At 45.7% G+C, this 16686-nt stretch overlaps 1 protein-coding gene across 2 annotated transcripts in view; it reads right to left on the reverse strand.

Moving 5' to 3' along the window:
* The window catches only part of pold1 (polymerase (DNA directed), delta 1, catalytic subunit), a 68481-nt gene extending 52927 nt beyond the window's left edge, over positions 1-15554 (reverse strand). The window contains exons 1-4 of one of the 2 annotated variants that reach the window (XM_084330279.1): positions 15534-15554; positions 11214-11396; positions 8377-8490; positions 2015-2155 (exon numbers count right to left, since the gene is read on the reverse strand). In XM_084330279.1, the coding sequence (XP_084186405.1) occupies positions 2015-2155; positions 8377-8490; positions 11214-11394 (436 nt within the window). In that variant the 5' untranslated portion in view covers positions 11395-11396; positions 15534-15554. Of the gene's footprint in view, positions 1-2014; positions 2156-8376; positions 8491-11213; positions 11397-14902; positions 15010-15533 lie in introns of those variants that run through there. The other variant, XM_084330278.1, reaches the window with a different exon arrangement.
* Between the last annotated feature and the right edge of the window lie 1132 nt (positions 15555-16686).

The raw sequence follows: 16686 nt of genomic DNA on the forward strand, positions 1-16686 counted from the left end.
GGAGGAGAGGGACACACGTGAAGACACGTCAACAGGAGGAGAGGGACACACGTGAAGACAAGTCAACAGGAGGAGAGGGACACACGTGAAGACACGTCAACAGGAGGAGAGGGACACACGTGAAGACACGTCAACAGGAGGAGAGGGACACACGTGAAGACACGTCAACAGGAGGAGAGGGACACACGTGAAGACACGTCAACAGGAGGAGAGGGACACACGTGAAGACACGTCACCAGGAGGAGAGGGACACACGTGAAGACAAGTCAACAGGAGGAGAGGGACACACGTGAAGACAAGTCAACAGGAGGAGAGGGACACACGTGAAGACAAGTCAACAGGAGGAGAGGGACACATGTGAAGACAAGTCGACAGGAGGAGAGGGACACACGTGAAGACAAGTCAACAGGAGGAGAGGGACACATGTGAAGACAAGTCAACGGGAGGAGAGGGACACATGTGAAGACAAGTCAACAGGAGGAGAGGGACACACGTGAAGACAAGTCAACAGGAGGAGAGGGACACACGTGAAGACAAGTCAACAGGAGGAGAGGGACGTGAAGACAAGTCAACAGGAGGAGAGGGACACACGTGAAGACAAGTCAACAGGAGGAGAGGGACACACGTGAAGACAAGTCAACAGGAGGAGAGGGACACATGTGAAGACAAGTCAACAGGAGGAGAGGGACACATGTGAAGACAAGTCAACAGGAGGTGAGGGACACACGTGAAGACAAGTCGACAGGAGGAGAGGGACACATGTGAAGACAAGTCAACAGGAGGAGAGGGACACACGTGAAGACACGTCAACAGGAGGAGAGGGACACACGTGAAGACAAGTCAACAGGAGGAGAGGGACACACGTGAAGACAAGTCGACAGGAGGAGAGGGACACATGTGAAGACAAGTCAACAGGAGGAGAGGGACACATGTGAAGACACGTCAACAGGAGGAGAGGGACACACGTGAAGACAAGTCAACGGGAGGAGAGGGACACACGTGAAGACAAGTCAACGGGAGGAGAGGGACACATGTGAAGACAAGTCAACAGGAGGAGAGGGACACACGTGAAGACACGTCAACAGGAGGAGAGGGACACATGTGAAGACAAGTCAACAGGAGGAGAGGGACACACGTGAAGACAAGTCAACGGGAGGAGAGGGACACACGTGAAGACAAGTCAACAGGAGGAGAGGGACACATGTGAAGACAAGTCAACAGGAGGAGAGGGACACACGTGAAGACAAGTCAACAGGAGGAGAGGGACACACGTGAAGACAAGTCAACAGGAGGAGAGGGACACATGTGAAGACAAGTCAACAGGAGGAGAGGGACACACGTGAAGACAAGTCAACAGGAGGAGAGGGACACATGTGAAGACATGTCAACAGGAGGAGAGGGACACACGTGAAGACACGTCAACAGGAGGAGAGGGACACATGTGAAGACACGTCAACAGGAGGAGAGGGACACACGTGAAGACACGTCAACAGGAGGAGAGGGACACATGTGAAGACACGTCAACAGGAGGAGAGGGACACACGTGAAGACATGTCAACAGGAGGAGAGGGACACACGTGAAGACACGTCAACAGGAGGAGAGGGACACACGTGAAGACAAGTCAACAGGAGGAGAGGGACACATGTGAAGACAAGTCAACAGGAGGAGAGGGACACACGTGAAGACAAGTCAACAGGAGGAGAGGGACACATGTGAAGACAAGTCAACAGGAGGTGAGGCAGGAGGAGATTAAACAGGAGGAGATGAGACAGTCTTTTAAAGAACCATATATTTAAGAAGACACTTGAGAAAATGTTGGAGGATGAGGTCCAACCTCCTCGGGGACGTGAGTGAGGTCTCACCAGACTGTACAGTGACTGAGCTAAGGAGTTTAAAGGGTTTTAACTGCATGTTTGGACATAGGAATTCTACAACCAACCAACCATGCCTCGATATATAAACAAATAAAGAAGTAAACTACCAGACAGACGGTGGGCAGCACACAGTACTCACCACTAGGGGCAGGTGTGTAGAAGTAAGGTGCGAAGCCGTGAACATGGCAACACACGCTGTTCCCGCCGTCGGTGACCCCGAACATCCGGATGACTGGCGCCGTGGCCTGATTCTGTCCCGGCATGCCTGCCACCCCCGAGCCTGCAGACACGGAGGAGGAGAGTGAGCTGACGGAGGGAGGGCTGCCCCCCCGACCTGCACACGGAGGAGGAGAGTGAGCTGACGGAGGGAGGGCTGCCCCCCCCCCCCCCCCCCCCCCGAGCCTGCAAGTTTCAAGTTTCAAGTTTCTTTAATAGTTGTCATACAGAAGTACAGAATACTTTTATACAAAATGCTTCTGCACACGGAGGAGGAGAGTGAGCTGACGGAGGGAGGGCTGTGCAGAATAGTTCCAAGCTTCATTCATAACGTTGACGTTCGAATTCTAAATCAACATTCGAATTTCTTTTAGAATTTTTTTTCCTTTTAAAACCAATGGGGTTTTTCTTCACAGTAGCAGATAAAGATTAGGCTACACTAATATTATACTATTATAGTATATGACTAGTCGTATAACAACTAGTGCAACAAAAGACGGTATAAATATGGAATATTAATACAGTGAAAAGAGTGGGTCGACGACTGGAGCGACTCTCCAGGCGATCTGGCCTCACCGTCCACCGTCTGGCCTTCGTCGACCACGTGAGGTCCTACAAAGAGGCTCTCTCCAAGACTAGGACTGCGTACTACTCCACCCTCATCACCTCACAGCAAAATAACCCCAGATCGCTTTTCTCAACCATAAATCGTCTCCTCCGCCCTCTCACTGCCTCACACTGCTGATGCTCCTGACCTCTGCTCTAAGTCCCTTGACTTTTTCCAAGCTAAAGTGACTTCCATCCACCAACAACTCATGGTGCCCGCCCCCTCCCCTCCTCACTTACCCCTGACGCCGGACTACATGCTCCCAGCTACATCCCTCCATCCCCAGTGCTCTCTCTCCTCCTTCTCCCCAGTGGATGTTCCGCTGGTCATGAAGCTGGTTACCAGAGCCAAAGCTTCCACCTACTCCCTCGACCCCATGCCTACGGTACTGGTCAAGGCCTGCCTTCCTACCCTCTGCCCCACAGGCCACGTGAGCGGATCGGCGCGGCCGAGAAATCCGCTCTTCGCTCTTTAAAGCTTGGTCCGCGCCGCTAATCGCTCATGTTGACCCCGCCCCCAAGTCGCTCTCCGCTCGCTCCCCGCTCACCTTGAATCGAGCGCTCCCCACTCCAGATCGCTCTGCAGTTTTTTTTTTTTTTTTTTTTGAGCATGGTGTAAATTAGCTCAAACTACAACAGTCTACACCCCCTGGGCCCCTTAACAATTGTTTGTATTGAGCCGCATTGTAATTGTACCCATTCTGCAATGTTAAATAACATTGTTTATCCATTCACTAGCTCTATTAAGCGATGATAGGCTAGCCGAGCCACAATGCTATGGTCGCTGCCATTAACGTTAGCATGTAAGCTAACGACAACAACAATGGCGTCGATACTTTTTCTAACAGGAGTGAGTGAAGGAGGAGGAGTGAAGCCTGAACCGGATATCACAGGTTCACCCTTCTCATTGGTTGAAAATGGCCTTCATGTTTGTACATCGCCATCTGTTGCTTTGGCATTGTACTGCATGTATCAACAGTGTTAAACCACTGTGAGCGGCCTGGAGTGGATTGGAGCGGAGGAGAACTCTCGCTCCGGACGTCGCGCCGACTCATTTTAAAACCCACTCCTCGCTCACGTCAAAACCGGCCGCTCCGCGCCCCGCACCGCTCACGCTCCGATCCGCTCACATGCACTGCTGCCCCATCATAACAGACATCATCAACTCCTCTCTGTCATCTGGAATAGTTCCCTCCCGTTTCAAAACAGCCTCCATCACTCCCATCCTAAAGAAGCCTGGTTTGGACCCTGAGGTGCTGGACAACTACCGGCCGATCTCCAACCTTCCTTTCCTAAGCAAAACCTTGGAAAGGGCAGTCGCCGCCCAGCTTCATCAACATCTGTCCAACCATGAGCTCTACGAACCCCTTCAGTCAGCCTACCGAGCACATCACAGCACAGAGACCGCCCTCATCAAGATCACTAATGACCTCCTCCTTGCTGCAGACTCCGGACACATCAGCCTCCTCAACCTCTCTGCGGCGTTCGACACAATATCCCACTCAGTCCTCCTCAAATGCCTCTCCGACAACCTAGGCATCACCGGTACAGCTCTGTCATGGTTTCATTCATATCTCACTAATAGATCTCAGTTTGTCAGCGTCAGCGGCTCATCCTCCCCCCCGGCCCCAGTCAACCACGGTGTCCCCCAGGGCTCTGTGCTGGGTCCCCTACTATTCACCATTTACATGCTCCCCCTCGGTCAGATTATACGTCACCACGGACTCAACTTCCACTGTTATGCTGATGATACTCAGCTCTATCTCAGCACCTCACCATCCTCCCAGCTCCCCCCACAGTCTGTAGTCAACTGCCTCCACGCTATAAAAACCTGGATGGCAACCAAATTACTTAAACTCAATAGCAAAAAGACAGAGCTCATGGTTGTGGCCCCCAAGGCACTGCTCGGGAAGGTTGGAGATCTCCTCCTCCACGTTGACGGCTGTTCCATCTCCCCGTCTCTCGAAGTCCGTAACCTGGGCGTCACCCTTGACTCCACACTTTCATTTCACTCCCACATCAAATCTGTCACCAAGTCTGCCTTCTACCACCTCAGGAACATCTCCCGTCTCCGACCCTCACTCTCAGACTCTGTGGCTGAGACCCTGATCCACTCATTTGTCACCTCCCGGTTGGACTACTGTAATGGAGTCCTGTTCGGGGTACCCAGCAAAGCCCTGGACAGGCTCCAGTATGTCCAGAACTCAGCTGCCAGGGTTCTCACTCACACCAAGCCCTGGCAGCACATCACCCCCACCCTCATCCATCTCCACTGGCTTCCAGTCAGGTTCCGCATCACCTTCAAACTCCTGCTCCTCACCTACAAATACACTCCATCCCGGAACCTACGATCCTCTGATCTAGGTCTCCTCTCCATCCCTCGCACCAGGTTACGGACTTTTGGGGACAGAGCCTTCAGCGTGGCATCCCCTACCCTCTGGAACTCTCTCCCCCCCGAAATCCACAACGCCCCAACCCTGGACACCTTCAAATCCGCTCTAAAAACACACCTCTTCACCAAGGCTTTCCCCATCAGTTAGTTTTAGATTAAATTAGGTCCATTATCCCCTACTTTCCCTCATCCCCTTTTCCCCCCCTACTTTCCTTGCCCTATTTTTTGTCCTGATTGTAAAGCGACCTTGGGTTCTATGAAAGGCGCTATATAAATTTGATCCATTATTATTATTATTATTACAGTCTCTTCCACTATAGCTATATCCACACGATTAGCTTTAGTTCTTATTTACTTATCCACTGTCATTTGCAGTGTTGGTGTAGTGTTTTTATTTATTTTCGGACATCAAGATTCCTCTTGAGGTATGATTGTAAAAGTGAAACGTAATTCTTTATCATACAAATAGTCATATTTATTATTATTACGGTGAATTAATTGCAAGTACGTCTGTAGAGTTGACCACAATGAACACAATCACCATGATTCCTCCCAAATAAAGCCCTTGAGAACACCAGTCTGTCCGACTTACGACTGCTCTTCAGCGCTCCTAAATCCTGCTCTTAAAGGAACACGCCAACTTTTGGGGAAATTAGCATATTTGCCATCTACCCTGGAGTTAGACAAGCAGATACATACCCTTTTCTTCTCTGTGCGTGCATTAGGCTTAGGGAACAGCCACAGCGTTAGCCTAGCTTAGCGTGATTCAGTGGAAATAGGTGTGCCAGTGTAGCCTAATTCCCAACAGTCACGAAATACACACGTGTTCCTTTAAGACCGAATCCAGGAGAAGGGACCGTTGGTGAATCCCAAAATCGGCCCGAAAATGTCTTCGGTGGAGCTAGGACAAAATGTTGTCTGATCTTTTGTCTTAAGTCTTTTGGTGAATGAGACCCAATGTCTTTTGTGTTGTTTTAAACCAAATATACAGCTAGCTTAGTTAACACTTTGGTTGCCTAAGGTTAAATTCATGATATACCATAGATTGCCAGCGCTATTTGTCTATGGAGAAAGTCCCCTTCTTTGCAGGGCTATAACTTTTTAAATTCTATTGCTACATTGCCATTATTAGGGCCCATTCAAAGTCCTATATGTATTGTTCATTGTGTAGCAACGTTAAACTTTTTCATTCACATATTCATAGTAAAGTATGGTCTAATGTATAAGTATGTTTTCATCTCTTTCTGCAGCTTTCTCCAGAACGTGATATATAGCCCCAAATGCATTATATTGATGATGAAATACAGTTTGATGGCAATCAGCGCGATATAAAAAATTCCAACTAGACGTACTTCTAGAAGTTACTACACGTCATCTGATGTTGACCGGATGGGCGAGGGGGCGTTTATAATTCCGTGGGCAGCGTTATACCAATCATCTAATGTGGGTCAAATGTTGATAATAGCAGTTAGTATCCAACACGGTAACGTTACACGCTGAAACTCACCCCAGTCTCCGCGCGCCGTTGGGCGATCATCGTCGAGTATAAATTTTATCATTATGGGATATATTTTTACCCGGTCCATCTCCAGCTTGTATAATGGTATATACGTCCAAATCATGTTGTTTATCGAGTTATTGCCAATCGATCACCGTGTAGCGTGACGAGCCAGAGTCACATGAACTATAGCGAGCGCCCGGAAGTACTACGGTCGTCATGACAATCTCTATTCAACATCCTGTATGGCGATTGCGCCGATCGGCCACCAGATGGCGCTCCTGAACCGCCAGAGAGCTCAGTGGGTCCTGCTGGTGGATCTCAGGCCAGCGGAGGGGGAAAATGAATCCGATCGCAGATTTTTGAAATATTGATATAAGGACGCTGTACAGCGTCCCCCGGCAACTTTAGCATGGCCAGCAAAGACGTGAGAAGACGTTTCATGGCAGTCAAAGTGTTAATGAGGACATTTTGTTTATGAATTTGAAAATTAAATGGTCACATGGAGAACAGACGAACAGGAGAGTGGCAGCGCTCCCTCCCAACGGAGAGCTGAACCTTTAACCCTTTCACTGCCACACTACAGAAGGTTAACCCTTGGGGCGGCTGGGTGGCGCAGCGGACATTGCGCTCGTCACCAACGCAAGAGACACCGGGTTCGAATCCGACTGTTGGCGTTGCCTCCGGCTTGGGCCGGCCGGCATACTAACTCAATTGGCAGAGTTAGCGGGTGGGAAGTCGAAGGGTGGTAGTCTGGTCGTTGTGAACGGCGACTCCTACAGGTCGGTTGGGGACGTCTGCACAGCAGAGACAGGAAATGGCGGGGGTAGTGTGAGCCTCCTACACATTACTCCTCGCCAAATGAGTCCACGCTGGTAGGTGAAAAGATGAGACAGGCTGCCTCCACATGTATCGGAGGGGACATGTGATGCAAGGCTTCTATCCTCCCTACAAACGGCCAGTGGGGGGCATATGCGAGCAACGATCAGGACAGGGGAGGGAGAATTGGCACCAGTTCATGCAAGGCCAAGCCCAGTTCATTCAAGGTCACGCCCAGTTCATTCAAGGCCACGCCCAGTTCATTCAAGGTCACGCCCAGTTCATTCAAGGCCACGCCCAGTTGTGAGACTATCTGTACAAATGTACAGTTTCTTGGGGGAAATATAATAAGTGCACAACGTTTTGACAGTGCCTTCATTAAATAGTCTTGAAATAGTCAAATTCCTATATCAACGAATATTTGAATTGCTACAAATCCCTTTAAGACCACAGTGGTCAGTGGATTTTCATTGGGGAATTAGATTTTAGTTTTGAAATAAAATGTCCATATTACATTTAGATGTAATGTCCATATTACATGGGCGGCACGGTGGTACAGTGGTTAACACTGCTGCCTCACAGCAAGAAGGTCCTGGGTTCGAACCCCAGCAGGGGGCCTTTCTGTGTGGAGTTTGCATGTTCTCCCCGTGTTCGCGTGAGTTTCCTCCAGGTACTCTGGTTTCCTCTCCCACACCATAAAGACATGCATGTTAGACAGGGACTACAGATGAACACTTGCTCATTAGCTCATTCTGGCACATTTACATTGATGTGGAAACTGAAGATGTTGATTAATGTGCACTGTCCCTGGGTAAAACATAAATTGATACATGTTGAAATTTCTTATACATTTTCAAATTTCAAATGTTGTGTACATTCATCTTACAGCCTTGCTCTTTTATCAGACAAAACAAAGAGTCTCTGTATTGTGAAGGATAAGAGTTCTTCAAGCTCGCTTCGGTGCCATTACCCAGATAGTAGTCCAGGTCCATCTGCTGAAAGACCAGCGGGTCGGAGGCGGGGGCCAGCGGGGGGGCGTGGGGGCGGGGCCAGCGGGGGTTGAGGTTTGCTGAGAACAAGTCACCTGTCACGACCACAAGGGGTTAACTTAGCATCACCACAGAGAATACATTCAGAAGAGCTTCAACTGAAAGAGACAGTGATATGACATAATAATAATAATAATAATAATAATAATAATAATAATAATAATAATAATAATAATAATAATAATAATAATAATAATAATAATAATAATAATACATGTTCCATTAAGTCTTTGTGGTTTTACCTCAGTGCAAAACACACAACACAACATCTGCTTCAGAGCTTAAACATCAGCTACCAAACAGTTTCAGCTAAAGCTTAAAAAGGTGCAATAGATAATTTTCATGTCGAGAGATAATTTAATAATAAATACATAAATACATCGACAGCTTTTTTTTTTTTATGTCACTCATTCCATAAGGACGTAGAATAAACATTTACAGATTTTTTTTAAATGGTCCATTTGCATGTTCTTGGTATCTGAATCTAGGGACATCTATGGATCTCAGGGAATGTATTCCCAGTGTCAGAAATAGTGTGTCTGTTACTACTAGGCTTGAATAAATTGTAATGAACCAAAGGAGAATATCAATTATATTTAAAAAATATTTTTTATGGGCGGTCAGGTGGCGTAACGGAGATTGCGTTCGTCACCAACCCCGGAGCGGCTGGATTCGCCTGTTCGAATCCAGCTCACAGCTCCGGGGTTGTCACCAGCTTGGCTGGCCGTTCACACTAATACAATTGGCAGTATTAGAGGGTGGGAGAAGCTGGCGGGGTGGGTCCGGGTCGTTGTAAACAGCGACTCCTACAGTTCGGTCGGGGCGCCTGCTAAGCGCGGATAGGATCTAAGTGGGATAGTGTGATCCTTCCACACGCTACGCCCTCTCAGTGAGAATCCGCACTGCCAGGTGAAAAGAAGCAGTTGATTGGCTGGACGTGTGTCGGAGGAAGCACGTGGTAGCCTCCACTCTCCCAGACGACTGTGGGGGGTAAGTGCGCAGCGACCAGGAAGGGGAGTGGGAATTGGCATAACGACTAACATTGGGATGGGAGAAAATCGGAGGAAAAAGGAGGGGGGAAAAGATCAATAAAAAAATATATATATATTTGTTATCTTTGACTGTGAATGCTAACATTGACCAGACCAGAAAAATCTAAGCAAATGAATGAAGGGAAGATGATTAAACAGGTTTTGTAGATACAGTACTGAAACTGAATTATGCCATCTTTTTTATAATGTAAATTTCTCCACCATTTTTCATCATATTGCAACACCGTTTTTGCTGGACGTTCACAGAAAGGTAGAGAAACTAACTGCGTTCTGTTTTATGGCAATAGCGTTCAGGTTTGTGGGAGATAATCCCAAAAAATAAGAGAAATAAAAAAGTAAATCCAGAAGTCAGGGGCTGGCGTGAGCTGGGTAGGGTAGTTTTTCAAAATTCGAAAGCCCAGAGTCTCTTCCTTCAAAATTCGAATTCTGCCTTTGTCTCTATCAACTACATATAAATATTTATATAATTGTTTGCTTGATAGACGAAGGTTGCAACATAATTATGTAATGTCATGTCATTGGCTGTGAGAGCAGCCCCACTGCACCCAGGCAGGGCAGCCGAGTGAAACCTTGTTGGCTAAAAGGGGCTACTTAATTAATTAATCCAATCCACTTTATTTATAGAGCACATTTTAAAACAACAGAGTTTACCAAAGTGCTGTACAAGTCCCACAACAGATACAAAAATATATATATATATATGGGCGGCTACGTGGCGTAGTGGGCAAGGCACTCGCCACGAAATGCTGGAGACGCTGGGCTCGTCAGTTCGAGCCCAGCGCTCCACATTGCTTTCAGTTTAGCTGGTCGTCCGTACTAATACACATTGGCCGTATTAGGGGGTGGGAAACTGATGGGTGGGGATCGGGCGTTGTGGACAGCGACTCCTACAGGTCGGTTGGTGCGCCTGTGCAGTAGAATCAGGAAGTGTCTGGGGCAGCGTGAGCCTCCCACGCGTTACTCCTCGCCACTGAGAGATCGAGCTGCGCAGGTGAAAAGATGCGACTGCTGTTACCTCAAGTACCGGAGGGGACTTGTGCTATGTATGACTTAGTCCACATTGCAGCCGGCTTGTGGGAGGCAAGAAACAGCGTCCGTGACAGGGGAGGGTTGAATTGGATGATACGAAAATTGGGATGGGAGAAAATATAGAAAATGGGAGAAAGTGGATAAAAAAATAAAAATATATATATATTATAATTCGTTTTTTTTTTAGCTTCGAATTAAAAATCGAAGCTCAGCCCCGAAGCTTTGATTGCCAAAAAAAGCTTCGAAGGTCAGCCCTAGTTAAAATCATTGGTAAACAAACGTAATGCTGAATATACACTTTTACTGTATATTTCTGGCATAAGAGGTTAACCCTGTGAGGCCCAAATTAAAAAGACATTAGCAACTTCATAGGGTGGGACATAAACACATTTACTATCAAATAGCATTGTGAGGCTGAACAACAGGACCAATTGACTATACATGTGCTTAAAAAAATTTAAATAAACATTTACAGACTTTTTTTTTTTTAAATAGCTAAACGTGATTTTGTAATTTTGCAACCGTGGGTCTCACAGGGTACTTTTTAACCCCGTGAGGCCCAAATAAAAAAAGACATTAGCAACTTCAGAGGCCAGAGGGTGAGACCTATAAAACAATAAATTATACCGTGATATACATTTTAGACCATACCGTCCAGCCCTACTTCAGCCACTCACCTACAGGGATGACATCATGGCCCGCCTGCCCCTCCCTCTCCTCCATCTCCGCTTCTTCAAACTGGGATAGTTCCTCCTCGAAGACTGACGGGCTGTCATCCCAGTCGTCGCCGGGCCGACCCCGCTTGGCCTGCGTGCCTCCGCCCGTACCCCCCCCTCCGATACGCCTCTTAGCCTCCATGTCTGGAAGTAAATAAAGATGTATTCAGACTGAAGGCAGGTGATGTGGACATTAGGAAACTGAAGTCATTTTAACATCAAGGCCAACTAATAATCACCCCTCCCCCCTTAACCCTTTCACTACCACACTACAGGTTAACCCTTTCACTATAGAAGATTAACCTTTCACTACCACACTACAGAAGGTTAACCGTTCACTGCCACACTACAGAAGGTTAACCCTTTCACTACCACACTACAGAAGATTAACCTTTCACTACCACACTACAGAAGGTTGCGCACGTCACGGAACTGTGTGCCAGTGTATGGTAGCCATTGTGTAGTGTGATGTGTGTCTGGTGCCAGTGTATGGTAGTCAGTGTGTAGTGCAGGGGTGGCCAACCAGTCAGAGATTAAGAGCCACAAAAATTACTGTGGTACCACAAAGAGCCACACCATATACCAGCGTTTCTCAACCTTTTTTTTCAGTCACGGCACCCTTCATGTGTTTATAGGTCTCACCCTCTGGCCTCTGAAGTTGCTAATGTCTTTTTTATTTGGGCCTCACAGGGTTAAAAGTACCCTGTGAGACCCACGGTTGCAAAATTACAAAATCATGTTTAGCCATTTTTTTTTTAAAGTCTGTAAATGTTTATTTAAAAAAAATTTAAGCACATGTATAGTCAATTGGTCCTGTTTATTCAGCCTCACAATGCTATTTGATAGTAAATATGTCCCACCCTCTGAAGTTGCTAATGTCTTTTTAATTTGGGCCTCAAAGGGTTAACCTCTTATGCCCGAAATATACAGTAAAAGTGTATATTTTCAGCATTACGTTTGTTTACCAATGATTTTAACTGTTAGTGAAATATACGATTATAGAAATCTCAGGGCATTGAGTCGTAAACCGGCACATATTGACAGGAGGAAGTGGAGCAGCCAAAAGTGAGTGTAGTCTTTTGAAGGAAGAGACTCTGGGCTTTCGAATTTCGAAAAACTACCCTACCCAGCTCACGCCAGCCCCTGTCAATCATCTGACTTCTGGATTTACTTTTTTATTTCTCTTATTTTTTGGGATTATCTCCCACAAACCTGAACGTTATTGCCATAAAACAGAACGCAGTTAGTTTCTCTACCTTTCTGTGAACGGTAGCAATAAAAACGGTGTTGCAATATGATGAAAAATTGGGGAGAAATTTACATTATAAAAAAGATGGCAGAATTCAGTACTGTATCTACAAAACCTGTTTAATCACCCTTTATCATTTGCTTAGATTTTTCAGGTCTGGTCAATTTTAGCATGGTGTTATTCACAGTCAAAGATAAAAAATATTTTTTTAATATAATTGATATTCTCCTTTGGTTCATTACAATTTACTCAAGCCTAGTAACAGACACACTATTTCTGACACTGGGAATACATTCCCTGAGATCCATATGTCCCTAGATTCAGATACCAAGAACATGCAAATGGACCATTTAAAAAAATTCTGTAAATGTTTATTCTGCGTCCTTATGGAATTAGTGACATACAAAAAGAAAAAATTATAAAAATACAAATAAAAAAAATAAAGTATAATATTATAATTTTTTTGGATGGAAGAGCCACACATTGTGTAGTGTGATGTGTGCCGGGTGCCAGTGTATGGTTGTGTAGTGTGATGTGTGCCTGGTGCCAGTGTGTGGTAGTCAGTGTGTAGTGTGATGTGTGCCTGGTGCCAGTGTATGGTTGTGTAGTGTGATGTGTGCCTGGTGCCAGTGTGTGGTAGTCATTGTGTAGTGTGATGTGTGCCTGGTGCCAGTGTATGGTTGTGTAGTGTGATGTGTGCCGGGTAGGGGTGGGGGAAAAAAAACAATACGTAGGTAGTAGTATCGCGATACTTTGCGTGGCGATACTGTATCGATACAGGGACGCCAGGTATCGATATTTAATTATTCATTAAAAAAAAGGAAGTTGCATTGTTCATTTCAATACCTGTAATAGTACAGTAGTCCACACACACACATGTGCATTCAGTTAAGTTGGAATATGACTGTAATACAAACAGTTGAGTTTGTCAGGTACATGCAACACAGATTAGTGTTTACATCTGTCTGCTGTAACAGTAAGAAGCATTTTGTATGAAAGTATTCTGTACTTCTGTATGACAACTATTAAAGAAACTTGAACTTGAGAAACTTTAAACTTGCTTGAGAAAATACCATGTTCTGCAATAAAAATTATTGAAGTGAGATGAACAGACTGAACTTTATTTTATTAGATAAAACATGTCGACAGTTTTACTTTGCAGTTGAAAAAAGGTAATACATTTAATTTGATCCAAAAAAGAAAAGAATTTTGTTTGCAATACTCAGCGTATCGCGATATAGTATATTTAGTATCACGATCGTATTGTGGCGCAAGTATCGCGATAGTATCGTATTGTGAGGTCTCTGGCGATTCCCACCCCAGTGTGATGTGTGCCGGGTGCCAGTGTGTGGTAGTCATTGTTGAACGTCACGCAAACATGTCCTAAACTTCAGGTCAGATGAATCCCAATCTGATTCAACCTTAATAACCACTGCGACACTTGACACCGTTATAGGTAATGAGCATGGACGTTTGGAGTTACATTGGAGCAAACCGGTGCTTGTTAACACTGTTGGAACAGAACAAGAGCCACAACAAGTCTAACTTCCTGTAACCGTGTCAAACACGGTCTCTACCTGCACTCATGATAACCCGTCCGCACAACACAGTTTACCTAACTTAGCTTTTCGACACCATCAGAGACACACACCATCAGAGACACACACTAGTGTTCGACACCATCAGAGACACACACACACACACACCATCAGAGACACACACCATCAGACACACACACCATTGATTGATTGAATTGATTGAAAGGTTTATTAACAGATTGCAGAATGGGTACAGTACAGTACAGCTCAATACATACAATTGTTACGAGGATGCAGACCTGAGAAAGACTTTCGTCTTGTTTCCATCAGGGTCCTCCATTTTCAATTCATCATATGACACACACGACATACAGATAGACAGTACTGCTACATCTATACATTTATGACATACCAGATTTTCAAATACAGTACTGTTTGTGATACCATCATCAGACTCTTCTTGTATCACAAACAGTACTGTATTTGTAGATCTGGTATGTCATAAATGTATAGATGTAGCAGTAGGCCTACTGTCTATCTGTATGTCGTGTGCGTCATACATGTTATGATGAATTGAAAATGGGGGACCCTGATGTAAACAAGACGAACGTCTCTCTGGTCTGCATCCCCTTAACAATTGTGTGTATTGAGCCGTACTGTATTGTACCCATTCTGCAATCTTTTAATACAAATTTCAAACAATCAATCAATTACCAGGCTTGAGGCGAACGCATGTAAACAAAGAACAACCAGCTAACAAGTTGGTAAAAAAAAAAAAAAAAAATCTTAAATTACATGGCGGAACCCAGGCGAGCTCACGGTAGCCGTCTGTTGCTAATAATCTGTATTCACGTCATAAATACCTTTTATTGAAAGTTGAACCCGTATCTCGGTTGACAACAACTCCCGCCACTCTGTATCAGTTACTGTCTGCCGCGGAACGCGCGAACGGGTTCCTTTTTCCCGGGAAGACGCGTGACGCGCCTCTCTGGCTCCGGAAGTACTTCTTCTTCTTCCACTACACTTCCGCGTTACATTGAAATCGGGGAGGAGATTGCGGGGGGACTCGGGGGAGCATATGAATGAATGTGGACGAGAGCCGTGATGTAAGTGGTTGCAGCTACGGCTGTGGGGGTGCTAGAGACATGATCGAATAGACGTTTATGCGCCTCAATCTCCTGAACACGGCGTGACCCATTCCTAATCGATCAGAACTAAATCGGCAGAGAAAAAGCCCATTTTAAAGCACCTATTCCTCCATGCGCAGATTGCCCATGGAGTCTGGACGACGCGAGATGACGCACGAATGAATGTGGACTGTTCTATCAGAGGGGGGAGCTTCGGTGGCCAGTGTCCTTTCAGCCGAACAGGATAATGAAAAAATTATCCCACTAAATGGCCAGACGCGTCTTATGGCGACATCTACAATTACCTCATTGAGTCTCCATGTAGACTAATGTTTATATTTAAGTGCAGAGGTCTGTAGCCACTCACATTACCACCGAAGCTCCGCCCTCTGATGGAACAGTCCACATTCATTCGTGCGTCATCTCGCGTCGTCCAGACTCCATGCAATAGGGTATATCTGCAGAGCCCATTGCGCATGTGCATGCGGAATAGGTGCTTTAAAATGGGCTTTTTCTCTGCCGATTTAGTTCTGATCGATTAGGAATGGGTCACGCCGTGTTCAGGAGACTGAGGCGCAAAAACGTCTATTCGATCATGTCTCTAGCACCCCCACAGCCGTAACTGCAACCACTTACATCACAGCTCTCATCCACATTCATTCATATGCTCCCCCCCCCCCCCCCCCCCGCAATCTCCTCCCCGATTTCAGAATCCCGGAAGTGTTGCTGTGGTTTAATGGCAGATTGCGACAACAAAAGGCGCATACCGCCACCTACTGTACAATCCATTTTACAATGTCTTCTTCTTCTTTGGAAGTAATGTCGGGTCGCAATCACAAAAAACCTACTGTACATCCCAGCAACTGGCCGGATAAACAAGACCCGGCAAATAAAAGAAAACAATAAAGAAAACCAATAAACCCCATAACACACAAAACAAAAAAACACATCCCTAACATCGCCACCAGGGGCGGGGCTAGGGGGTGGCTACTTGGGCTCAAGCCCCGAATGTATTCTGAAAAGCCCTGAATCTATTTTTTTTTTTTTTTTTTTTTTTTTTTTTTTTTTTTTTACAATTCATCATTGTTACATGAAAATATGTTTGCACCAGATTTAGCAGAGGCTAATTTCCATCTGTGGTCTATCCAGCTACTAACTGTATTTGAGTGAGTTAAGTCTTGGTGTTATGGTAGACTCAGACCTAAGCTTTAAATCACAATCAACAAGTTGACAAAAACTTAATTCTTCCACCTTAGAAACATAGCTAAAGTACGGCCATTTATAAATCAAAAGGACGTTGAAAACCAGATCCATGCCTTTATCTCAAGCCAACTCGACTACTGTAATGCACTCCTTACCGGCCTCCCGAAAAAATACGATGATAACTATTTTATTGCAATGCACTATTGCATTATTTTATTCTATTTTACTAACTATTTTATTGCACTGCACTATTTTACTTTGTATCAGTGAATCATAGACGCCTGGCCATAAGAGCATTCGGAGCATCTCTGCTCTCC

This window comes from Notolepis coatsorum, assembly GCF_963971535.1.
Source record: "Notolepis coatsorum genome assembly, chromosome: 15".
NCBI lineage: Eukaryota > Metazoa > Chordata > Actinopteri > Aulopiformes > Paralepididae > Notolepis > Notolepis coatsorum.